This window comes from Strigops habroptila, chromosome 3, assembly GCF_004027225.2.
Source record: "Strigops habroptila isolate Jane chromosome 3, bStrHab1.2.pri, whole genome shotgun sequence".
Lineage (NCBI taxonomy): Eukaryota > Metazoa > Chordata > Aves > Psittaciformes > Psittacidae > Strigops > Strigops habroptila.
Window position 1 is genome coordinate 88,969,773 of NC_044279.2, and position 26,083 is coordinate 88,995,855.

The 26,083-nt window shown below is 39.9% G+C and overlaps 1 protein-coding gene, 1 long non-coding RNA gene and 1 other non-coding gene across 3 annotated transcripts in view; 2 read left to right on the forward strand and 1 right to left on the reverse strand.

The window, feature by feature from the left end:
* The first annotated feature begins 354 nt into the window (after positions 1-354).
* Positions 355-2,480, forward strand: LOC115604887. Its single transcript, XR_003990434.1, has 2 exons — positions 355-1,224; positions 1,778-2,480. It is a non-coding gene; the product is annotated as an uncharacterized LOC115604887 (long non-coding RNA).
* LOC115605979 lies at positions 783-913 on the forward strand. The gene has a single exon (XR_003990779.1). It is a non-coding gene; the product is annotated as a small nucleolar RNA SNORA24 (small nucleolar RNA).
* PRSS12 (serine protease 12) overlaps positions 2,476-26,083 on the reverse strand; it is a 45,048-nt gene continuing 21,440 nt past the window's right edge. Inside the window, exons 9-13 of the mRNA XM_030478436.1 lie at positions 21,206-21,411; positions 20,483-20,561; positions 15,585-15,707; positions 10,200-10,480; positions 2,476-8,246 (exon numbers count right to left, since the gene is read on the reverse strand). Of these exons, the coding sequence (XP_030334296.1) occupies positions 7,939-8,246; positions 10,200-10,480; positions 15,585-15,707; positions 20,483-20,561; positions 21,206-21,411 (997 nt within the window). The 3' untranslated portion in view covers positions 2,476-7,938. The remainder of the gene's footprint in view (positions 8,247-10,199; positions 10,481-15,584; positions 15,708-20,482; positions 20,562-21,205; positions 21,412-26,083) is intronic.

The following is a 26,083-nucleotide window of genomic DNA, read 5'->3' on the forward strand; positions in this document are numbered from 1 at the left end:
GGTGCCCTGCCCGTGGCAGGGGGTTGGAACTGGATGAGCTTTAAGGTCCCTTCCAACCCAAACTAGTCTGTGTTACTATGAAAAGCAGCATCAACACCTACACCAGCTGAAGAGAGCAGCTTTGGTGTGGGGAGTAACGGCAGCCTCTTCTCAGCGGATCCTTTAATCCGCTTTCTCCTGGGGATGTGACTTTGGCAACTTCCCAAAGGACCAGAAAGCTACGCAGACGCTTTCAATCCTACCGGCAGCTGCCCCGCTCCCGCACCCCGCCCGCCACGGCACCCAGCTTCCGCTTGGGCGGAGCCAGCACTGCGGCCGCCGCGCGGCACGGCACAGCGCCCCGCCCGCCACCGCCACCGCCCCGCCGCGCGGGAGGGGCCTACGCCCTGGCACGTCGCGGTTCCTGGTGGTACGCGCGGAGGTGGTGTGGCGGTGCGTGCCCTCTGAGCGGCTGGGGGGATCCTGCCACGGATCCTGCTGGGCGCGCGGGGGATCGTTTGTGGACAGGCGGCGGGAGGCGGCGGAAGGTGTCGGCGAGAAGGGTGAGGGAGGCGTCGGTCCTTGGTGCCCGGGCTCCACCGCAGCCGTGAGGCGCCGCGGCGCGCTCCTTTCTGCAGGCGCGGTTGGGCCCGAGCAGAGCTACCGCGGCAGAGGAGCGGCGTGAGCAGCAGGGTGGGCGCCGCGGCGGGGTGGGGGCCGCTAGCCGCCGCCGGCGGCGGAGCCAAGGCCGCGGTGAGAGAAGGGAAGATGGCGGCCGGCACGTGTCGGGGTGCGTAGGGGTGATCCATGACTCCATGGAGGCTGCCGCCCGTGGCTGTCTCCCTTCCTAGGCATGGAAGAGCAGTTCCTTACTAATTGGCAAAACTTCTACCCGCTTGTGGGTTTTAGTCGTTGACTGTAGCAAGGAACAACCCGAATCGGCCGAGGCGTGGGGCGCCGTGGGGTTGGCCCTTCAGTGTTTTTTGTTTTATTTGTTTTCGGGAGTTTTTTGTGGGTTGATTGATTTTGTTTGGGGTTTTTTGGGGTTGGTTTTCTTGTGTGTGTGTGTTTGTGGTTTTTCCTCCCTTCTCAATAAGTAGAGCGCAGTTTTCAAACGTGTTCTGTCTTGTTTTTTTGTTGGTTTTTTTTTTTCCCTCCTTTCTCTTCCTCACGGGGGCAGAAGCTGAAGCACGGAGATGCATCTGTTGCCATTGAAGATCCTTCCCCAAAAAGCTGTGTGACTGGGTATGTGTTACATAATACGCTCTTAGAAGTGAGGTTTTGGGCAGGAATAATACAGATTTTATAGTTTTGTGTAGCGACTGAACTACTGAGACTTGCCTATTGAAATCAAGGTTTGGCGGTTTGTTGCTTCTTTGGTGTGTGTACTGTACTTTATTGACAGAAAAAATATAACCAGGTGTATAAGGTAGTGTGACTAGGAAGCATTGGGCTGCGGTGTAGATGCATTAGATATGCTGGGAAGAATGGGTTCTGATAAAAAAGTATGGCATGTTGCTATACTCTTGACTGCAAAATTAGAGGTATTGGATTCCACGGATCTCTTGGGGGTGTCTGTGCCAAGGAAGTGTCTCTTTCAATAAGCACGTTTCTGGTTTAATGAAGTGAGTATGAATCTGTAGAGGCAGGAGCAGAAGGAGATGTCAAGAAGATACTAAAAGTTTTGTTTCAGGGCAGTTTACAGCTCCTAGGAGCACATCATACGGTTCAGTGATGTTTGCTATGTTGTGTGTTTTTCCAGTAGCAATATTAAACTGCTTCAAACTTGTTTTTACAGGGGAAAAACACTCTTGAGTTGCCATGGCAGAAGAAGATGGGGCTAAATTCCAGACGTGAATTGTATGAGTAACTCATTAGAACTTTCTAATTTTTACCTAGGGTAGGGTGGATCTGTGTAGTCTTCTGCAGTTGATACCTTTCACAAGCAATAGTATTTCTGGTTATCGAGCAGAGCTAGCAAAAGCTAATTTTAGTCTAGATCTTAATCTCACTTTAGAATTAACAGAAATGAACTTTATTTAAAAAGTTCAGCTTAAATGAGAGATTCTGCAGCCCACCTCTCCTCATTACAAAGAAGTGCTGGAATGTAGCTTGCTGTGCCTAAAATTAGCCTTGATTGCTTCTGTACAAATGCGGCTGGGATGACTAGCTTGTTTTCTGCTGCTTTCGGGGATCTTCCACTGCTCCTGTCTTTGGGCTGTTGCAAAGTCTTAAGCAATTCTAATAACGTTCTTGGTAGTTATATGGCTGTGCTGCACTCTGTTAGGTGGCTGATGTTACCACAGTACTGTTAGATCCGATGATGTGCGCATTTAGTGGTGGTGCTTCTGCTGTTTAGGTGTGTTAGAAGGGTGGCTGCAAGGAGTACACGTGTACTGCATAAGCTGAAGGTAAGTTTGTGAAGTCTAGAGAATGAATGTGATATCTACAGTAAATCATTCAAATGTATGAATAAGTCAATAAAGAGACATCAACTTTGACTGCAAGTGTTGTCTTTTATTTGCAAGACTGGTGATACGAGTGTGTTATCACACAGAACACTGTTCCAAAGTGTTCTTTGGAATTACTTCTACAGCTGTGGGGATACAGCTTTTGGTAGCTGAGCCTGAAGTTTGTGACTGGTTTCAGGGCAAATGTGGCTGATGCATTGTTGATCCCACTGTCTGGGGGCCATTCCAGAAGTCACTTCATTTTAATCAGAGTTTACTGCTGCAGGTGGGAAACAGTGACTTTGAGTATAGCTGCTTTTTCAATTCCAGTTGCTCGGGGATCTTCTGTTTAATCCATATTCAAGAAGAGGATATACAGAGTTCCATTGCAGACAGGACACATTTTACTTGTAAGTAAATTTACTGTCTTGGCTAATAACAAGCCATAATGGCACAACCTCTTGAGGAGTATCTTCCAGTTAATAGGAACGTTTTTGGCAAACTGTTGCAAACTGGAAAGTTAGGGGGCAAGGGGAGCTTTGAAAGGACTGGGAAACAAAAATCTCTGAAACTAGAGCTGGGATCAGTAGGCACTGCAATTACAGCTAAGTGCTTGGCAACTGGGGGATTCCTGCTTGAATGAGGCGGAGTTGTAGATTTTTAATTGCAACATGGATTAGATCCGAGGAAATTACTTGTGATGATCATGTTATTCACACTTGGGAATAGTCTGGTAGGGAGATTAGGGAGCTGTTACAGGAAGCTTTTTTTCTTTAAGCGTATACTTTTCCTGCCACTATTGTGACAGTGTAGCTGAATGTATAGTCTGTGTGGAGGTATAATAAGTGGTACTACACCTGTTTTAATTGGTGGTGTGGGATTGCTCTTTCTTTTTAAACAGCTCTGCATACAACGCCCTCATATGACATCCTTATTGCTTGGGATTCCAAGTTTGAGGCTGCCAAGCCTGGTAGTCAACAGTCATGAGTGTGTACTGAATTTCTTTTCCATGAAGAGTGGACTTTGGTAGTAACCTTAGTGCTTTTAGGAAAATAACCCATCTATCTAATCTACAAGGGCAGTTACTTGCTTATCTTACACATGAAAATGCTAGGCAGACAGTGGCAAGAGCAGTTCTGCTGTTATCCTGGGGTCTGCAAAGTGGCTTCCTCTTTCAGGTAATTTTGGGGGTTTTTTGTGACTGGCTTTGACCCTATGAAGAAAACCAGGTATAGGCAAACAGACAGGAAGCAGCAGGAGAAAGGTTGGGGATCAGTTTCTCTGAGGATCTGGAATGCATTGAAACAGTATTAATGCAGAGTACAAAACTCAAGAATGTGAAGGTTTAGAGAAAACAATTTTTCTTTTGTTGTCAATGAAAAGTTCAGGCTTTCTGGTGTTGGGTTTTATATACTGTATGGCATCACACTTGTGGTCATCTGATGTGTTTACCCAATATCCTTGAATTTCAACTCACAGTATTTATGTATAAAATCTAATGTTTGCTGTGGGTATATCTTGCTAGTTTTAAGTGCTTAGTGAAGTGACAGAGCCTTTGCTATGACTGGAGCTTCCCGTGTACGTCCAGTCACTTGCACAGAAGGTGGTGAAATCTGCCTTCCCTCATTACTTGAGTACAGGAGGTATTCTTACAAGATGTGGCTTTTTTATTTCCATGTGGTTTAGGATGGCTTTCATAAAATTCAGAAATTTTAATTCCCAAACAACTGTTTTCCTATCTTTCAATCTATTCCTGTCACATCTTGGCTCTTAACCTTGATAGGTGCTCCTTATTTTTCTGTACCTTGTTCCATCTGCAGTTACATCCACTGTCTCTCACCTCTCACAGCCTTCACCAAGTGCAGTCTTTATTTTTTTTTCTTTCTTTTACATTGCTACAAAGGTAAATACTTCTTTCCAAACTCTTAATCCGTCTTTTTCCTGTTTGTGGTTGCTTTCCATGTTTGTTGTTGCGTTTGCAGGAAGCTGCATGATCAGTTTCTATATTCTGTGCTAAATAAATGGAATAGGAACTACGTCATGTGAGCAGGTGTCTTAACTGTGTATGAGGTAGGTCTGGTCTCCGCTACTTCAGCTAACTCATTTGAGATACCCAGCACCTTGGAGCACAAACAAAAACCTTTTTCCTCATGCCACAAGCGTGTTGTTTTCTGGGAGGATCTGCTACTTGGATCTAATTGTTTCAGCTTTTTATGTTTGTGCTCTGCAACTGCTGCTCTAAAATTGGAACGTTAAAATCTTACTGACTAAAAATATTCTAGCACTTGGAAGTGTGAAATAGTTGCAGTAACATTGAAAATTATGGAGAACATTGATTCAGGACTGATGTGTTGTTGAATATAAGCTGTTATATTGCTGTGATATTTTCTGGAAATAAGACAGCTGAGGTTGTAGATACTCTGCATATAAAGACCATAAAATGGGATCTTGGTTTATCTGTGGCTTACAGGTAGGTGCATCTTTGGGAAGTTGTTCATGGTTGAGATGAATGCATGTTAAATAGGCTTTCTGTGTCAGTTGCAGTTATGCTTCTGTTCTTCATTTGGTCTGTATTTCTCTGGAAAATGGAACTGGGAAGTTCAGGGGGACTACATCTAACTAAATCTTCAGTGTTGGGGAACCTAAATAGAGAACACATCTGTGTTTAAGATGGTAATAGAAGTGCTGAATCTTTTCTTAGTTTATGCCACTGTTAACACTGTGGCCCACCTGTTTAATACAAAACTCTCAGCATTAGGCAGGTTTTTCTACGACCTTGTGTGTATTGAATATGTTGACCAAAGGGAAGAGCAGCAAAGGTGAAAAAAATTCTTAAGCAGTTTTAAGAGTGTAGGGTAATCTTACTTATGACAACCTAACTGGTCTCAGTTAAAGCCCACAAAGCATTTGGAATTCCATCATACAGAATAAACTTCCATCTCTGAACAAAAAAAGGCCCAAAGTGTAGATGCTTTGAAGAAAGTATTTTCAAGAGCACCTTCATTCACTGAAGAATGCTCACATGAAGTTTACCTAGCTGACGTTCCTGCAGCATCTGCATGTACATTATCTACAGGATGAATGTATGGAAGTTGTAGTCAGTGTGGCAGTTTTTATGGTATACATTTATGTTATCAGGCTCATTGACCAAAAATTAGAATGGCATAATAAAGACAACTTCATTTTATGTTGGAAACTGAAAAGGCATGTTCCCTGCATGAAAACCATAGTGCAACATTTAAAAATCTAATAAAGCATTCTGTTAAAGACCAAAACTAATGAACTACCATACTGAATCTTACTACAATTCCCCACCTCCCACCCCCTGTTGCTGTGGTGCAACTTCTAATTCCCTGGATGCAACGCATGTATTGCACTATATAGCCTGCTTGACCATATATAGCCTACTTCACCACATGTCTCAAAATAACGGTTCCGGTATAGCAAAGCTGTGATGGTGCAAATAGATACATTTTGACAGATTTACTTCCCCTTTAATTAAAAGGGCTATAAGTAAAATGGTTTTCAAGTTCACAAGCACAGTGTTTAACACAGGTCTGTTATATGTCTGACATACGTGGTCACAGTACTGGCATGTTTTTAAATAAAATACTTCATGCAATTTTGAATAGTGTGGGATTACAGGGAAGTAAAATACATTAAAGCACCTTGTGTACTAAATTAGCACCAGTTCCAACAAGACATTTAAACTAGTCATGACTCTTTAAAACTAAATTTGAGGTGAGAACTGAGCAAAATTAAAGGCCAAGTCTTCAAGCACTTGAACTTCTGCAATGCCATCATCACTTTTGTATGTGAACTGAGTTGATGCAGGTATTTGTTACAACACCAGAGAGACACAGAACCATACGGAAATGAGTGATTGCCCACTTATAACATGAATGCAAGCGTCCTACTTTTTCATGAAAGGTAGAGTTTGGAGATAGGAAACAGCCACTGGTAGTCACGGTTTGCACAATCGCTATGTGGTGATGCACATCTGCCACACTTGTCACACCATAGCGTTTCATGGCCCACAGAGCTTTCGTTTCATCTATTTAAGAAGCATGTTCACGTAATATGTAGAGCATGCTTGCATATAGGATGGACTTTGACAGGGATTGTAGAAGTAGTGCTGAACTTTCCTGTCTCCTTGACTCTAGTTAGTCACAGATATTTTCAAGACTGATACCATTAGTGTCGCACTAAGATGGAGATTACTTCCTGTGGTCTGTGTGCAAAGTTTAATGGGGTGGCCCTTTTTAAAAGGATAGCAAGTTGATTTATATTTGTCTTGTACATCAAGAGTAACTTTTTATCACTGCATTTTTGTAATAAACCATTATGGTCTTCACAGCATGAGGAACAGTATTTGTAAAAGGAATTAAATGGAAGCAAGATACATCAATACTTTAGAAGTCACTGAAAACTATCTAGCTCTCACCTTGCCTGTGAGATCAGGCTGGACCAGTGTTGCAGGTAAGCCAGAGAGAGTTGTCTAAATATTATCTTGTAGAATATAGTAGTTTAAGACTTCATAGACCTTTACAGACAGGTTTTGGCTTGATTTCTCTAGTATTTGTATTGTACATACTTAGAACTTGTAGGATTGACAGAGGTCCTTTGTTTTACTTGAGTGAAGCCTCTCCAAAACCAGCGATGAGAGGATTGGGATGTTTGTCTGTTAGTCTGATACTGTACTGACAGCTCACGGTAAATAGGAAAATCTGAAATGCTGTATGTACTAAAAATTACAAATTTCAGAAGACAAATGAGATTTATCTAGAGAAAAGAAAATAAGAGGTCATTTGTCAAATCTAGCTTTTGCAGCTGTGCAGGGTGTTTGTGGGGAAACTAACTTCCTGTGTGTACTACCTATTTTATGTAGGCATGTACCTTATGCACAGTAAGATGTGAGAGCATTTGTCAGAATGGTTGGGGATCTGATTATCAACCATTATTTTCCTTCTAACCTTTAATATATACTCAGAATTGCTTACCAAGAATCAACCTGCTAATGGTCTCATTAGTTAATGAAACATGATTCAAAATTAGAGGGCTGAGTATAAGATCATAGGAATAATAAGAGAACAACCAGGAACTGATTAAATAGATGGAAGATTGATTTTGAGATCTGTAATTAATTCTAGGGAAGCTTGAAGCATAAATAGCTTGGAGCTACTGCAGTCTTCCTGTAGGCAGTGAATCTTATAGTGAACTCTAGCTGTCCTGCTCCAATGTTGCTCTATGCTGGCTATCGCTTTTCCCTTTATCTTAGATATATGGTAACTCGTTCATGCAATATATGAACTTCCTTAACACAGAGGGATATTGTTTGGATAGTAATCCCTAACTGGAAAGGTGGTGTGTATACAGTTTGGATTTAACAAAAAGAAAACCACACAAATTTCCACCCACTCTGGACACCAGCTGTGCATGCACCGTCTGTGCTGTTCAAGTTGTTCTGCCTCAGACTTTGTTAACAAAGTTTGGTTTTCAGTATGGACGTTCACAGTTTGATCACACTTTTTATCCAGGCTACAAAAGATGATACTTTTGTGTAGACACCTGGAGAATCTTTCACTCCACAGCCATAGCCCCAGGAGGTCACACCATACACAACCCAGCTTCCCCCTGGACGTTCACACATCAGTGGTCCCCCACTGTCTCCTTGACAGCTATCAACACGTTTCTGTTCCTGGACGTTTCCAGCACAGAGCATTCTTCCTGTGAATCTTCTTTTGTAACGTTCTTCGCATACCCTTTTGGGGAGTAGGGGGATGGCAGCCTGTTGTAATGTTCTTGAATAAGCCCTTCCTGAAAAGAGGATCAGAATTATTCTCTTGTGATGGTTGCTCTTGGAAACATAAATGTGGTTCAGTCCAATTTTTGCTGTCAGTCGTTCACACTGTTTTGTTATTAAGTAAAATGACTGTAAAGACCAAATACCGAAAAAAATGTACTGTGCATTAAATATAATACCAAAATACTATATAAATAATGTAAATATGGCATATAGATGCTTTTTAAAAAAAAAAAAAAGACATAAAATTTAGAGGTAGTTTTACTCCTTGTGTCCACTGGATCTTTCCAAGGCTGGGGTCTTTTTGTTCCAAACATGCTTTGTGTCTTCTACAACAATATATGCCTTAATACCTAAATGGAGAAGTTACTTTTGGGAGTCTTGAGCAGTAGAGACTAAGGCTGTAGAAATACTTCATTTTTAGGTCACCAATTCGAGTCTAGTCTAGCTTGCCTGACAGGTGCTGCATCCTCTGTTGGCTTCCAAATAGAGCATCCAGCTAACCGTCACACTTGCACCCTGTAAGTACACACAGTCTTGCTTGTCACCTCAACTAAGGAGCTAACGTTATTGAGCCAAAGTGTGTTCTGATAGAAATCAGTAGTATCATCTGAATCTTTTACAATCCTAGTAACTTCTGAGTACCAGAGTACTAATGGGACTCCTGACCAAAAGGAATCTTCAGTTTGTGGGGGTGACCAGAACCTGTCCTTTGGTTTTCTTTATCTGTAGTGAATCCTGCATTGTATAAGCAGTGCTTTGCTTATAGTAAGTCAAGATTTAAATAATTTGGCTTTTTTCTATAACTTGCACCTCTTTTTCAGTTGAAAACATGGGAAATTGAAGTCAGTGTAGTTTTTTTTAATTTCCAAGTAAAGTCTGAATACTTGTAATTATGATTCATATAGTAAGTGCGACATTTCAACTGAGGTGCTGTGATGATGTTTCTTACTGTAAAGATGCAGTTTCTTACCATAATTAAAGCCAATTATTGCAGTGGTTCATGTTTCCTTAAATAGATGTCCTAAGTTAACAGTATTGCAGAACTTTCAGTGAATTGTGTACAAAGCTAGGCAGAGCCAGGCAATGAATTAGCAATTGTTGTTAGCAAAAAAACCCACCCTACAAGTCATATCTTCCGTATTGTAGAACAGTGCCCCAGACATCTGTGCCCACAGAGTAATGTGTGTAAAGAAGAAGAACTGATGTTTGGCCTTGCTGTGTTGTCCCTTTGCCAGTTTGAATGAGTTGGTGGAACAAAGGCTCAAGTGTGGCTGCTGCCTTGTGCTGTATTCAGCACCATAAAAACATGAAAGTAAACCAAGGTTATTAATTTGTAAAACATTTAAAGGACAAAGACCTTCCAAGAGGAGGAATCTTGTACTGACCTACAGAGTGCCTAGTTTGTTCCAGAAGCCTGGATTGCAGACTGTATTGTGGCTCTAGTAAATTTTGGCAAGATGTTCTCTTATTTAAATCAAACTGCTGATTGAAAATGTCAGTGGTAACAAGGGAGACTAAAAATGTTATTTGAAATTCTATGATTTGAACGTTTTCTATCCATTTGCTATTGAAGTAGGGTGATTTAAATAACCTTTCTAAAGTATTCATTGTACTTACCTTAAAGCTCTTAGCTATATTAGAACTGTTAGTTATGTTCTGAGGCAGGGGGTGATAGGCTGCAGTGCAGGGTGTGCCTGGCAACAAATCAGCTTTTCATTGATCCTTGTCAATCTTTTACTGACCTTTTACTGACTGGTTCTGTGCTTGAGAGTGGCATGGTTAATTGCTACTTTTCAAACACAAACTGTCCCGCTATCTAAAGAGAGTAAAATTGTTCCATTTGGAGCATTTTCTTATTTTAAACATTTGAGTTTGGGGTTTTGTTTGTTTCGGTTTTGTTTGGTTTTAAATAAGCAGCCTCAGGTAATGCGATTGGTGCATGGGAATCATTAAAACATTTTTACCTGTGTCACCCCATCCAGTGATATAACAGTTGGGAGCGGTTTTCTGTGGTCTCTCTCTCCTTAATGGCAAACAAGCAGGTAAGACATGGGTACTGAATCTGGCACACTGTTCCTCTGGTCCCTGTAGCCTCACCAATGCAATGTCATAGTCACTGCTGTCAGGCCTGTACTCTTTATGCATCACAATCTGTTGGACTCCAGTTTCTTCCTCATACTCTTCTGGTACCAGTGTGTGATAGTCTCCAACTCGCACAGCATAGTTCCTAGTGATGTTGCCATACCTAAGATTGAGGTGAAAACAAATAGAGCTGGCTTATGCAAAGTTAGACCCAAAGCATGCAAACAGATTTGATCAGAGTCTTTATTGCTCATACAAATAATGATACAAAAAGAGTTTTTTAAAGAGCAGAAATACTTTCTCAGGTGTTTAGATTGACATTCATAATATGTCAATATAAATAGATAAATAATATAAAAATACCTTTTACTAAAGTTTCAGGTTGGGCTATGTTCCTTTTTGTGTATTTTCACAGGTGAGGTTTCTTACAGCCATCTGCCATGACTGGCATTTATTTCAAAGGTGCTAGCAAGGTGTGCATTATAAATGTATTTAGTAAGGGTAACATAAACTGCCAGTAAATATAATGAAAGCCTGAGTACTAACATCATTGTGATGCTCTAAATAATTACTGAAATGAAAACCACGTTCAGGCTTGCATTGCTTTATATTAACTGAAGTAAGGAATTAGTCATAGACTACATTTGTGGCATTTAAAGAACCCCAAAGAGTTGTAGACATCATTTTTTAAGGAAAACAAAGCCTATGTGCATCACAAGCACCCATTGTCAAAGTGACAGAACACCTGTAAATCTTAGCTTTGTTTTGCACCTAATATGACTCCAGTTTCTTTCACATCATAGACTAAATGGTAAATACCTTAGAGATGATTACTGTGGCTGAAATAACAATTTTCTGTGCATGCCTTTGGAGATTTTTGGAGCCCTTCTCAGGAAAATACAAACAAGACGGTACTGTTGGGTACATTTATTTATTTATTTTAAAATCTGGCTAAGATAACCCAAATATTTTTCCTTTGCCGCCGCCTTTTCCCTTGTAGTCTTCAACAGGAAATTGGCCATGCATGTGCAGAAAATAGCCTACAGTGTTCTGTCACCTTCTAACCTGTCTTGTTCTTTTTATACCCTCCAGCAAAGTGCTGATCTCCATAGCTTACTACAGCCTGCTTGAGGAGCAGCAGAAAAAGCAAGAACATGACGGGTTTCTTCTGCACAATGTACCACTGAATATTTCTTCTAATTGTGGATTGCATTCCTAGTTGCCTTCAAAGCTTTCTTTGTCAAATTCTGCACGTCTCCTTCGGGTCTTCTATGAGCAAAATCTCACTTCGAGGCTAGTAAGGAGAAAGAGTTGCAGGCTATGACCAAATACCTGTTCATTTTAAAATTACCTTCTGTATAGGAAAACTAAAATAACTTGTGTACTACAAAACTTTCCTCAGCTCTTCTGTAGTAGTAGTCTCTGTGAAATACTTTCTAGATACTGTATTTTCCTTGTGCTTGGAGATCAAAATTCTACAGCAGCTGGAAGTGAAGAGGTGCAACGGATGCAGACTTTTTAAAGTTTAAAAAAGTATTCATACTGATTTTAGTCTCAGAGGGAGAACTGAGAAAAATTAAATTGTGTATTCTACCAAATACATTATGTCTTTGCTTCCTGAAAAAATTAGCTCAGAGCTTTTTTAGTTTGTGAATCAGTATTTTTATCTCAAGGATATTTAAGAAAAACCCTCTATTTGTATGTGTCACATTACTAATCTTTCTGTTTTGACCATAAAATTGCTAGTACTTCATAACTTACCATTGAATCAATTTTCATTAGGATTTTTCTATTAAGAAATTAGAGCCTGAATAGGAACAGAACATCAAACAAGGCAGAACCATGAATCTTGGCTCTCTAGGCCTTCTGAATCCAGTCCCTTGAAGTTTCTAGAATAGAGATATTTCTTTGTAAGCTTTTTTAAAAAAATACTTGAGTCTCACTTTCTCTTGCACTAGATGTCCTGTTCTCATTTCTAGGTCAGCATTTGTGGTTTTGCCAGTTTGAAAAGCTTGCTGAGACTTCACAGTTTATTATTTTCCTGATAAAATAAACGGCAAAATTCCATGGAAGTAGTTGCTTTTATTTTTGTTGCCTTTAAGGAGATTCTTCAGAGTAAGAAAGGCTGTTGGGTCTTAATTAGTTCTTTGAGTGATACATATCCATCTGTATTTAGCCATCTGAAGTGGCATCAGTGAAATCTTGAGTCCTGCACCCCTGTAGATAGTCTGTCAAATCCTTGCCCAAGAATTTCTTCTCTGACACTAATGAATCCCCTCCTGGGCCACTGTTGCCCCACATCTTTACATGAGAAAAGGCTAGTCTTACTGTACTTTGCCAAGACACTTAGTATACTATTATCAGTCTAAACTTGTATTATTGTTACTCTGAGCTGTGGTGTGGGAGCCAGTAAAAGTATTCTGGCACTGGCCAGTGAGGTTTTATAGAGCAGTGCTGTGATCTGATCTGGGACCTTCAGTGAGTTTCTTTTTTGTGTTTTTTTTTCTGCCATCTATTTGGATTTCCTTAATAGAGAAAGGAATACATGCATCTTTAGTACATTAAAATACTGTATAGTATAGGCATTACTTAACACAGCTTTATGTAAGTAGTAGTTCTGTGAAGATGCCTTTTTATAAATACGTTGTGCATCTTTACAATAAAACACTTGGTACATTTCAGTACCAGTTTGTACTGAATAGGTTTTATGAATTTACTTGCTATTGTTTCTGGGAATTTTTAGAAACTATAATTCTGAATTGAATTTATCATGTTTACATATAGATAGACTTGAAAGCAAATTTTCCTGGCCCATGTGCAAATGTTTCCAGTAAGGCTTTGGCAAAACCATAGCATTTAGAGTTAGAAACTCTGTAGTAGCTGGTGTTAGCCAAATGCAGAAATACTCTTATTAGAGCATCAGTACAAAGGGAAAGTGTCTAGCTCAGGGCTCTCCAGTCTTCCTTACCTAGAAGTCACCTTTGAAATGGGAGAGAACCATCACACACACATCGCATGTGAAGAGTGGAAGCAGAGGAGGAGTCTGGGAGTGCTTCGTGGGTGGAAAATGATACTGCTTTCAAGGTATTACCCCTTTGTAGGATAGCTGGCCATGCCTTGAAGCTCTAGTGCAGCTTGGCAATGTTGACTTTAGCACCTCCTAGAAGGTTTATTTCCCAGCCAACTGGAGGGTGGATTAGTGATCAGCCACCAGCTAATATCATCCTGCTGCCAGTCAAGAAATGTACTGACATCGAAGGCACATCTGAATTCATCTCACCATTCATGCTAAATCTGAGAAAACTGAACTTTAATTCTCATATCTACTTTGGTTTCTGGTGTCTCACTAGTTATTTGGTTCCGCTGTGCCTCAGGGTCCCTCATTCTCAAAACAAAATTACCAGGACCATGTTGAAGTATACATGAGCATTCAGGAATGAATAAAGAAGCACTTAAATAAGAGTTAAATTATTAGAACAGTACAATATTCATGTAACGCTGTATTTCTTCAATTGACATCATGGTCATTGTGATTTACTTTTTTCCTATGCTTAATATTTCTAATTATCCAAAGTTAATATTTTTTTGATGTATAGACCTGTGAATTCCCTATAGCTGTCAGAGATACTCGGGACAAAACTTAGTAATTAGACGGGTGGGTTATAAAAAGAAAAACAGCTTCAAGTAATTTTTGCTCTTAAATTATGTCTGTGAAATTACAGTAATGCTTCTACACTACTGGCAAACAATTCTAATTATCATGCATAAAATTGTATTTAATTTTTATCAATAATGCAGATAAGCCCACTTTTGTTATTTAAGCAGTGTTCCAGTTTCCAGCATATGAGAAATGGTATACTGGCCTTTCTTTTGTCTGTCTCTGAAAAATATATGAAGAAGGCGCTTGATCTATAGATAGCCCTTGGAAACCTAGCTGCTTTAAAATCACTCTGACGTCATTAGGAATTTCAGCCCAGTCTGTCCAATGTCAACTTCGAGCAAAAGATACCGTCTCTCTTTCACGCTAAATATTGAAAACAGCATCCACAGGCTCTTGGAGTTGCATGCTTAGATCTAGGTTGCACATTTTTAAATGCAGTACCTGGGGCAAAACAATACTTTGGTCCCCGAGAGCACATGTAACAGTTTGAGGATAGCCTGTAACAGACCCATGAGTGGCTGCACTGCTCTGAAAGTATCATGGTGTACAATGCTCCGGCCATACTGCTGCCCATCATGTGGATGTTCAGCAAAGTATTCAAAATGGGCATGCTTTGGCAGCACATTCAGTAATGACTTGAGGCTCCAGCTACATAAGCAAGCCATTGGGAAGAACAAATAATGTATTCTGTGGGGAGTGCTTCCTGTAGGAAAGCACTGCAGCTGCAGCAGCGCAGCACAGTAGGTACTAAGTTGTTTCACCAAACTTCACGAAAGCGTTACTGAAGAGTTGCATAACTAAGACCTTGATTTGCACATGGAAAACATAACTGGCTTCCTGTGACGTCCCTTTTTCTTTCCTTGAGGAGGATCTTTGAGGTAGAATAGCAGAAAGGACTGCCTTGTTTTCAGGCCTTTATTCAAAGGCTTTTTCAAGAGCTTAAGTTGCATCCTTCAATGCATTCATCCACTATGGAGATGATGAACAGGGCAATAGGAAGCCACTGTCTATAAATTTCATTGGTTAACAACTGAAATGCTTTCATAGTTCTACAGAAACAACTGGGACATCAGTTGAAGTAGGCAGAAATTCTACCAAGTTTGACCATTTCCGCTTGAAATATTACCAAGAAAAGCCCTTTGTGATTTTCCTGAAACACGAAATGAAAAGATGTACATCTGGCAGTGAGCAAAGATAACACTTTCGTTTGAGCAAAAGTACATCTGACTTTCTTTTTAGTTATTAGTGTGGAAAAGGAAAGTCTCAAAACATTTGCAGCCCACTTGAGCAAATTCTACCAAATATCCTCAAACTGCAGTGCCATTCGATGCTTTTATTCGAGCCTATACTGGAGCCTTTTGTAAGGATTCAAATGAAATAATTGCTGTTGAAAGCTTAAAATACTAGATGACACCCAGCATAATTCCAGTGTATTAGGGATTTTGTTTATATTTGGAGGGAAAAGAGGTTGCTTGGTAGTTCTTGTTTACACTGAGGGCCAGCTCTATGGAACAGTTTTCAGTGGGCTTGAACTGGAATGTTTTTGCCTATACCCAGAACAATGAAAGAGTTTGAAAATACACTTCACTAATGAAGAGAGAGCTACCTTTTAAAGCAGTGTGCAGCAGTAAGGACCCAGCAGCTGCTGATAAGAGTAGCACCACACAAGAGTCTTCCATCACCATGAGAAGATTTCAGTCGGAGTGCAACCTGCCATGGCCATCCACCCCTACAGAGGACGTAAGACATTGCATTCAGAGTACAGCAATGGAAAAAAGTAAGGTAGCTTGTCAGTTACCTTGAATGTAAATCCTGTTTAGTTTCTTTGACCGCCACAGGTTGCAGACTCTGTTACTTATGGAGTAACAGTTGAGAGTACTTTCATATTCCTGCAGTATTCAGAATTCCAGTTAACAATGGGCATGATTACTTTTCAGATTCTTGGGCATCCAGCACTCTGAGCGCTTCATCCCGCTGTCAAATATTTTATTTTTCCCTTCTTAGATTGGATTCATCATGCCAAAAATATATTCTGTGGGTTCCTCGCCAAATACCATCCAAGTCAACAAACCAGAAATTCCCTGTCAACTGTTGAGGAAAGAAGGGAATTTCTTGAAAAGCTTAACCTAGCATCCTTTCCTGTTTGCGTTAGTATCTTTATTGCTTCTGAGCTCTTTGAAAAGGGAAGCTGGCAAACCAAAAGGTCTAAAGCAACTGCAGAAAATGCAAGTAATAGAGTTGCATGTCTTTTCAGCCCGTGATCATCTGGTTTGCATAGTAGATCTGGGATACATATTTGCAGGCCTATGAAGACAGGATGTATTATTTTTCACCATTTTAATTGATTCACAAAATATGGAATCAGAGAGAAGGGAGAGGGAGAAAGATGCACCTGTAAGCAACAGCAGCATCCAAGAATAAGGTATCCAAGAATTCCTGACCACTGTCCACCTGAATAGGTATGCTGGAGGGCAAGAACTGCTCCTGTCAAGCAGGTTGCCAGTGCCATATGTTTTAAAGGAAGTGAAGGAACTTACTTTCATAAAGCATATCACAATTTAGACACTTTCAGTTTGGGAAGGTGGTGTCTTTCCAAAATGGGGCAATTCAGACAGTTTTGGATTTCCTGGTAAGCATCCAATTCTTTGTCTTAAAGACTTCTTGTGAAGCGTGTCCTTTTCTGATACTGTTCGTATGTTCCTTTTTTGATCATGAAGCATTTCTAAGTGCACTGTTGGAGTTCTCTTACCTTTGTGCTTAATCTAATGTCCCTGTGCTTATTTATTATGAGATCAAGTTTTTGCTCCAACTTAATTGTGCAGTCCATTATTTTGTCACCATTTCATTTCCTCCAGGATTCTTTGTACACATATTCTGAGACAGTAATTCTCAATCTTCTTTTTCAGTGCAATGCATTATTTATTTTTCTCATTTGTTTCTTTACTAAGCTGAGTAATCCTACTTTACTCTGTCTGACTGCATTAAATGTTTTTCTGGGCTCCCTCTTGTTCCTGTTCACTTAGAGACAAGTTCACTTTGGCAGTGTCTTTTTTTGAAATATATTGATTGATGCTGTGGATGTATTTTGAAATAGGTTGCACAATGTCATGTAATGAAAACTGTAAGTGTATTTTTTACAAATCCTTTTGTAAGATTCTGTGAATATATATTTTTCTGTGGTTATTCACAGCTGTTAAGATATAAAACTTATACTTCCGATCATAGCGTTTAGTAGTAGTAGTTGTAGTACTCAGTTAATATGTTTGTATCAACTAAATGTAAATATACAAAAAGCTAAGAACAAAGTGTTAATAAAAAGCTTGGATTATAGCTGTGTCATCACTGAGGCTTATTTTGTGAAGGTCTTGGGCAGTGAATTATACCCAAGTGTTGTGGTAAAATCAGCTCTTCCACTCCATCTGGGAAGCTGCTCACTGAAGACTGGAGCAGAAAGTTTCTTGGGAGGATCATCCTTGACCATCGTTTTCCTCTTCAATTCACGTACCCGTTCCTCCAGAACTGAGATAGGTTTTCCATCCCACTTTCTTATGTCTTCTCCGTGATCCTGCAGATAAAACCATAGGGTGGCCTGTGGCGTGTACCTCCTATATCTTCTCTCTCAGGCAACAGAACACCTTCTGTTAATAGCTGAGGCACGGGTTGGTACACGTTGGGAGCTGGAAATATCGTCTCTCAATTGTGTGAACTCCTGGGTCAGGAGTTTTTCCACAGCTGAAATGATGGAAGGGGTGAGATTGTCTTCGAACTCTCGGAGTTGACGAGTCAGTTCATCCACTGTTGGTGCTGCTGCCTCACTCCAGGTCATTGATGCCAATGAGTGGGCATATGATAATGGTGCACTCCATGTAAGTTTCCGCCCCATGGGTCACGTACATTTGACTTCATCTAGATCTACAGATGCACTCCCAGCATCTGGCCTATGATAGATCATCTCTAGAATGGCTGATTCCCTCAGGAACTGGATGCCTCTCTGTATCATGGTCTTCTTGGCTCAGCGAAACATAACATCGTCCTTGTAGGGATACTATTCCTTCACAGCTGCCAGGAGCCGCCTCCAAAGGCTGAGGGCTCGTATCTCTTTTGCAATCACTTTGTCAATTCCCCCTTCCCTAGCAAGTGATCCCAGCTGCTTGGCTTCCCTACCTAATAGTTCGTGACCATTGGCCCCATTGTCCCAGCATCGAAGCAACCCATGACGATGTGCTCACCTGGAAGACAGCTGAAATCTTCTTGTATATTCTGCAGCTTGGTTGATGTCCGGGATCGAGAAGTTACCTTTTCTTCCTCTTCCTCTGATTCCTGTCGTAATAACTCTCGTTCAGATGCTATCCCCTTAGTACACGCATTGGGTCTTCATCTTTCTTCACTGCATGGGTTGCTCTTTGTGGCTCTCATTTGCTTTTCCCCTTGCTTATAGGGGCAACTGGTATTGGCATGGATTGCTCCTTTGGTTCAGCTGCAGTGTCTATCATTGTGGTTGGAGTGGCTGCAGTGTCTGTCACCGGGGTTGGTGTAGCTGCTGTGCTTGGGGGTTGAGTAGCTGTGTTGTCTGTTGCTTTGCCATCAGATCCAGAGTCATCTTTTTCCAGAAATGCTCTGTAGGTGTAAGCCAAGCCCCAGCACATTGCAGTAAGTTGTCCCTCTCTGGTGTTGCCAGGACAACAGCACACCTTGTCTAACTGCTCTGCTCATTTTTGTGGGTTTCGCACTTGTTCAGGGGTGAAATTCCGAAGCACTGGAGGGGCCCACTGGCCCAGGTGCTTGCCCATATGATCCCACACACCCTGCCACTCATGACTGTCCAGCCTCAGCGAAAATCTCATGGTGGTCCTCTTAGATCGTCATTTAATCTTAGTCGAGACCCGAGCCCAACCCTGCTTAACTTTCAAGATCAGACAAAATACGGCATTCTCAAGGTGGTATGGCCCTGGGTAAAACACATGCTGTATTTGTGGCAACATGCTGATTCCCAGCAAAACCAGCAGGCAAGTTTCAAGGGTATCCAAAGGATATCCAAAACCTTTAGAATTCTCAAATGCTGCTGTAAATAGCCTGGTGGGGGAGCAGAGGGTGTGGGGGAATGTCTCCTTCATAGGTTGACCCCCCAAGGAGGAAAAAGAAGATGCGTAATTGCTAAAAATTCCCATTATATGCCTCCCAAAGTATATAGATGATGACCACGCTGAGACCACATGCCAGACCAGTTCCATGATCAATGATTCTATTGTATTACAAGTCATTACCATAAAGTCCTTAGAGAACCTTAGCCCAGGCGCCAAAGCTGACAAACACTAAAACAGCAAATACTGGCTGCAAGTAAGGTATGACATGCTGAAACTCTGAGACCAAGCGCAACAACTCTGAGAGTAAACAAATCAACATTGTGACGAGCGACTATTAATCTGAAACAATGAATGCTTATCACAAATACGATTAGACACACTCTGGTCAGATCTGTCATTATCTCAACCCTTCGAGCCCCACCTTGGGCGCCAGAAGGGACTGTTGTGGTTTAAGCCCAGCTGGTAACTCAGAACCAGGCAGCTGCTCACTCACTTCTTCTCTTCTTCCCCACCCCCACTCCTGGAGGGATGAAGAGGAGAATTGAAAGAATGTAAATCCCACAGACTAAGATAAGAACAGTCCAGTAACTAAGGTACCATACAAAACCACTACTGCTACCACCAATAATAATAATGATAAGGGAAATAACAAGGGGAGAAAGAGTATAAAACTAAAAGGGAAAAAGGAAAAGAAAACAATAAACACAAGTGATGCACAATACAATTGCTCACCACCCACCGACTGATACCCAGCCCGACCCGAGCAGCAATCTGGGCCTTCGGGTGACTCCCCCCAGTTTATATCCTGGGCATGATGTGCTGTGGTATGGAATACCCCTTTGGCTAGTTTGGGTCAGGTGTCCTGTCTCTGCTTCCTCCCAGCTTTCTGTGTCCCTCCTCACTGTCAGAGCATGAGACTGAAAAGTCTTTGGTCGGAGTAAGCATTATTTAGCAACAACTACAAAAATCAGTATGTTATCAGCATTGTTCTCAGGCTAAAGTCGAAAACACAGCACTGCACTGGCTACTAAGAAGGAGAAGAGTAACTGTACAGCCATACCGAGGACACCAAGCCTTTTTTTGCAGTATTTCTGCAACATTCATAGCTCTCTTCACATCCTGATATCAAGACACCCTTTGAAAAAAAGTAAACTGGCTTTTTCAAAAGTAAGAAATTCAACCCAATCAAGGACTGAACCCATAAACACCTAAAGGTCTTCAACAAGTGCTGCAAGTATTTATCAGTGAATATTTTTTAATTTTCTACTAAATTTGCTCTGAATGTATATCTGCTTCTACCTCATGAGAAGAGAAAAACCACAAACCTACAATGAAAACATAGATTAGGCAAGCTGCTTATGGCAAATGCATGTTTTAGAAGCTTTATATTCAAAATTATTTGTTTTTACCAATTATTTACCGTAAAGAATTTTTCCCTCCAATTATTCGCTTTTGTCGACGATGTAGTAACCTCAATCCACAAACAGAAGCAAGAGAATCTAAACCAGAAGAGAAGACATAGATAGCATTAAACTCAAAAGGAAAAGTAGCCAGTCTTTAATGAGAGTTAACTAAAAAGCAACCACAAAGGCTGAAGTTATTCTTTGTTTCACGGGAGTTTTTAAGAATCAAATTTTACTTGGGGAATATACACTGAATTCTCTGAGAATTTCTCTTAGAAATTCTTTGTAGCTGAGTTGTTTTTTTTTTTACTGTGATCACAGAGCAGTTTACACATTTGCGCTCTGCTTCTCAAGTGTGGGATTTTTTATAGAGTTCTTTACTTCACATCATACCACATAGGTCTCAGTCTTCAGCTGAAGATACCATGCAAAGTTTAAAGTAACTGCCTAGGTTTTTGCATTTTCATGTCCTATATACAACTTAAGAAACATGGCTGCTGTAAACTATGGCAGACAAGTACCCTGTATCATTTGAATGGTCTTTATGATTCCTTTGTTCAGCTGGCATAGGGATAAAGTCACAGAATGTAAGCAGAGAGGATTTCCCAGCACTTTTGTTTCTGTAATTCTTTTGATATAATAGTTCGCTCTGTGAGGTGGGATTGTTTATGTCTGTCCCTTCCTACCATGACAGTTCTCCATCCTAACCTGTTGGTCTGCCACTCACATTGGGGCTTCACCTTTATTGCTGTTCCCTGGGGCCTTCTTGCTTAGGTGGTCACAGATCACTCCTGCGTCCTCACTGTGGCGGCAGCTGTGCGTCCCAATGTTTTCCTTAATGCAGTCTGCCAAGGATCTCTCATTTCCTGTACATTTCACATTATCCACGTGGATTGGGCCTTTGCCTTCCCCAAAATATGCCATTGTCCTTGCTCTAGCCGGGCCTCTGGAAATATAACGTATTTTTTTTTATTAAACATTTTGAGGCATTATTCTACATTTTACTCAACCGAAATATTTCAATGAGTAGTGAAAGACATGGAGATTTTATTCTAAGTCCTGTCACCGATTCACTTGATGACGACTTTTGTTCTCATTTTCTCTGTTACTCTGGTATGTATAAGTGCAACAAAATTGCTGCAGTTCATTAATGTTTAAAAAGTGCTTTTATGTATCCAGTTAGAAGGCACAGTGCAAAGTATTTTCATTGTAACAGCATTACAAATGTTTATAAACCAAAATATGTGAAAGCTGCTTTTTCGTAATCTTTGTAATCTGCATATAAAATCAGCATCTGTGAATGCTAAAAATCATTTCTTCTTTTCTGATTCCATCGGAAAGATGGGCCAGTTAAATACAGTATACTTGCAGTGTGGTAGGAGCTCTGATTTACAGAGTTAATAGTTATTAACATATTTTGTTATCATGCCATTTTTAAAGTGCACCCCACAAGCGAGTTCTAAAACTGTAATGTAATTGGAGAAAGACTGAACCCAGTTCAGTCTCAGCACCCACTTTTTCCTGGGAGGAACCCAGTACTTAGTGCTTGTGTAGCATTTTCATACACAGGCCTTAAGACACTCTACCAAGAAGGTCAGTATGATAATGCTGTGCTTGTAAAAGGAGAAGTATCAAACCTAAGTATTTAAATGTTAGACTTAGGACATTTTATTAGGGTATTAAGTTCTGATCCGTTGAGGTTGTACGTAGTGCCCTGCAGCTTCAGCAATGACCACAGTGTCAGTTGTGTGAATGACTCCTTTTGACTGATGAACTTTTTCCCCCAATTAAGGAGTGAATGAATAAACACAATAAAAAACCAACATGGATTGCGCATATAAGCATCTCATTTGGTAACTTTTGTGATAATTACTTAGGATAATGCTCCTTAACATAAAAATATTCTGTTGTATATGATTTAAGAGCCAGAAAGAATTGAGTGGGAGACCACCCAACTGGCTATACAGAGAAGTGGGGCAGGAAGCCACAGCCACCTCTAGGTGTGTCTGAACTACAAGTTTACGTATCAGTTAAGAGCAATTTACTGATATTTTATAGTGATAAAAATATACAGAATTCTAGATAACTGAAATGTTGCACTATAATCATAGGTTTCCATTTTAAAGGATAGTTTACAATTGCATATTGTAAAGGACAGTATTTCTCTGTATACAGAAGGGTATGTACGCGAAATGCTGGAGTAGAGAAAGAATTTAAGAATGAAAATGTATTTAGGCAAGAAAATTTCTCTCCGTTTACACACCTTTGTGTTGAGGAAGCTAGGTGAGGATGGCATAAAGAGTTTATGTCCCTTCATCAGCTAGGGATTCTCTGTTGGGGAGCAATTTTGATTTGTCATAACATTTTCAAAGCTTCGTCATACTAGAAGTGTGGCTGGATCAAACTCAAACAATCCAGCCATCACCTGTCCATATCCATACAACTGAAACACAAAAGTAATACCTACAACATTCCTCCTTTTTCAAACTTGCACGTAGAAAGCCTTGCCTGTTTGGATTTTTTTACTATGTACTGGAGGTTAGGTGGGCAGGTTTTCTAAGTAGGGAATGTTGGTTAGACATGAATTATAAAAAGGCAAGAAAGAGAAGCATGTAAAACATTTGACAGAGTTGATACGACCAGATCAACTTGTTTGTGTGTGTGCATGTGCGTTCTTATAAGCCTGTTCTATTTGAAAGGGGTGCAATATTACTGGGCCACTTAATTTGCTAAAATGCAAGAGCAGACCCATCTTTTGCTCTTTACTCATTCTATCAAAATACTTTTATATGTTAAACCCAATCACATAGTAGATAGTATGTCAGAAAAGGTGTGTGTTCTCTTAATGTTTATCTTGCTACAAATATACTTGTATTAGCATACTATTAATTATTTTTACATTTTCATGACTGGTTTTAGCCAATTAGTAGAGCTGTTTACTAATGTTCTTCATATTATGTTGTTCTAATATTAGTCATGGATTGGACAAACTGGCTTAATGAGACATCTTTAAAGCTAGTATTGCTTTGAACCTTGTGATTTTGTCATCTCAGGGATTGTCTTATTTCAGTCTCAGAAAGAACACTAGTCAATGCCTGAGACCGTTCCAAAGCAAGATCTTGTAAACTAAAAGTGCACATAAGCATTGACGACAATAATATACGCAGGAAAAACTCCATCTGTTTTCTCAGTGTTTAGCCTTGGCTTACACAAGTCTTCCTTTTTAAGGCAGTCTTTTGTCCCATTTGTAGTACCAAATGTGTGATTTCTGCCCCACCAAGGAATGTGAATCCCCGGTAGGAAAGACTTGAGAATTAAAACAGCATTGTAAGGGGAGTTGGATAACACTGTTTAGTTCCGTGATCAGTCTTCATAAAAACTGATGTCTATTTAACTATTAGGTGCTTTTCAAATTCCTCCCAGGAAGAAGGTCATAATGTGTTTATTTCTAAAGAAACAACATTCATCCACCCTCAAGATCAGGTGCATGAACCCAGAAGCCTGAGCCTTGTTTTGCAACAGTCAAGTCACCATTGAATATAATTTGAACTTGAGCAAAAAGGTCTGCGCATGAACTCCAAGGCCCAGAAGCAATTCCAGTTCAGAAGTGCACATAACTGCATAGTCAGGTTTGTGGAATGCAACTATCTAGACATGGGGTCATCGAGATGCAGCGTTTCCAACAAGCCCTCCCAGTTTCCTGATTTTAGATTTCTAAAATGTGTCTATCCCTAGTCATTCAGGGAACACATGCTCTGTTGTAGCCTACTATCTTAATCCCCCATTCTGAGAATCACTCAGAATCCCACCACTGTCCTTGCAGTGATTTAAAAACACAAAGTGTTTGCGTTTAATCATCTGAGGGAGACACGTAAAAAGCCAAAGAGGCTGAGGATGAAACAGACTAAATGAATGATTCAGTGGAACATGTAAAGTCAGATTTTGTAATTTTGAAACCATAGTCTACTACTACTTATAAACATGATTTACTAAACAAATACCAGGAAATTTTAAAAAGGGATATATTATTCGTTCAGTCATAATTTGAGGATATTTGGTTGCACAAACTTTACATTGTGAGATACAGCAAACAGATAACATAATTTGTATTTCTTAAGCTCAGATTTCTTGACAGACTCAAGAGAAGACATTTCACTGGTTTCCTGTTGTATTCCACTAGCGCTCTGGATATTTTTCATCTCATATTAGTTCTGCTATTTATGTGTCTGCCCTATAGTTGTATCTTTACTGGTCTTAGGTATCCAGAAAAAAATTGCTTATGAGTGATGTGACCCTGATTAAGCAACTTAATTCAAAAGTGACGCATATGTTGTCACTTTTGATGGTGTTTTTTTCCTGTCAGGTCTTCTCCTATATTGAATGAAGCTTGTTCAAATTACTATCGTGCAGGCCAAAGCCATAGTCCTTCATATAACAGTTTTATCAAATCTCCAAACTACACGGTGTCAAGCCAGATCAGTAAATGAAGGGAAAAAACTTTGGAATGAGGAATTCAGTAGCTAGTGTGCCTACATTTGAATCTGCAGACAGCATATCCATACCTTTTGACAGTGGACACTCACCCATTGCTGTGTTTCATTAAAAAATTTAACAGTTATGTTAGAACCTGTAAGAATTTTGAAGTCATCATTAAGGTTCAGAAAATACAAATGCAAAAAACAATATGCAAAATTATACCTTTCAATGAAAAGGGATCAAGAGCTTTTTGAACCAATGCAGCCACTACCCTGAAATTTTAGCCAAACTCCAGACAATTCCAGTGAACTGTGGTAAGCCAAGTTTAGGTTCTGAAATTTGTATTTTCTTTACTAATATAATGAAAAAAGCATTTTAAATTTCCCAAGGTTTTTCTATGTTTCTGTTACATCAACTCTCTAAAGCACTAGAATTTAGGTTTTTTAAGTTTTATTTCATTGACTAAAGATATATGAATGAAAACTGTCACTAATGGAACACAGAGCTCTCATACAAAATCAGCAACAAACCAGACAATCTACGTGGGTCACAGAATATTTGATCACCTGTGCTACTCTAGGTGTTAATATTAGTTTCCCTAATTTTTCCAAATTAGAAATTTCACTCATAACTTCTAAAAACTGTTTAGAAATCTGAAAAGAGAAGATGAAATAAGTAAATTAAGAACAGTTCAAATGGCAAAGAGCACAGAGCAGGTACACTAAGTCAAATTATCTTCTCAGATACATTAGTGCAAGTAAGTGTAAAAAAATAAAAATAATTGGTGTAAAAACATAAAAATAATTGGTGTAATATCATATAGACATGTAGCACCATAAGTGACAAATAAAATATAGTATTTATGCAATAGCTTAATAATTGGAATATTTACCTTCTAAAAAAATATGTAATAACTATCATTAACTTGCACTTCAGTTGCCAGACTGTGATGTGCCTTTGGATACTAATATTCTTTTTTCCAGTTATGCTAGTTAATGAATACTTCTTTTGCAGACATATTGTTACGACCTCTTATCCAACTAGTATAAATACACTTTTCTAAAAGAATGCCAAACAGGCAAGTTTTAAAAGGCGTATGTTGGGGATATTTGGTTGCATAAATTAACATTTTTAGATACAGG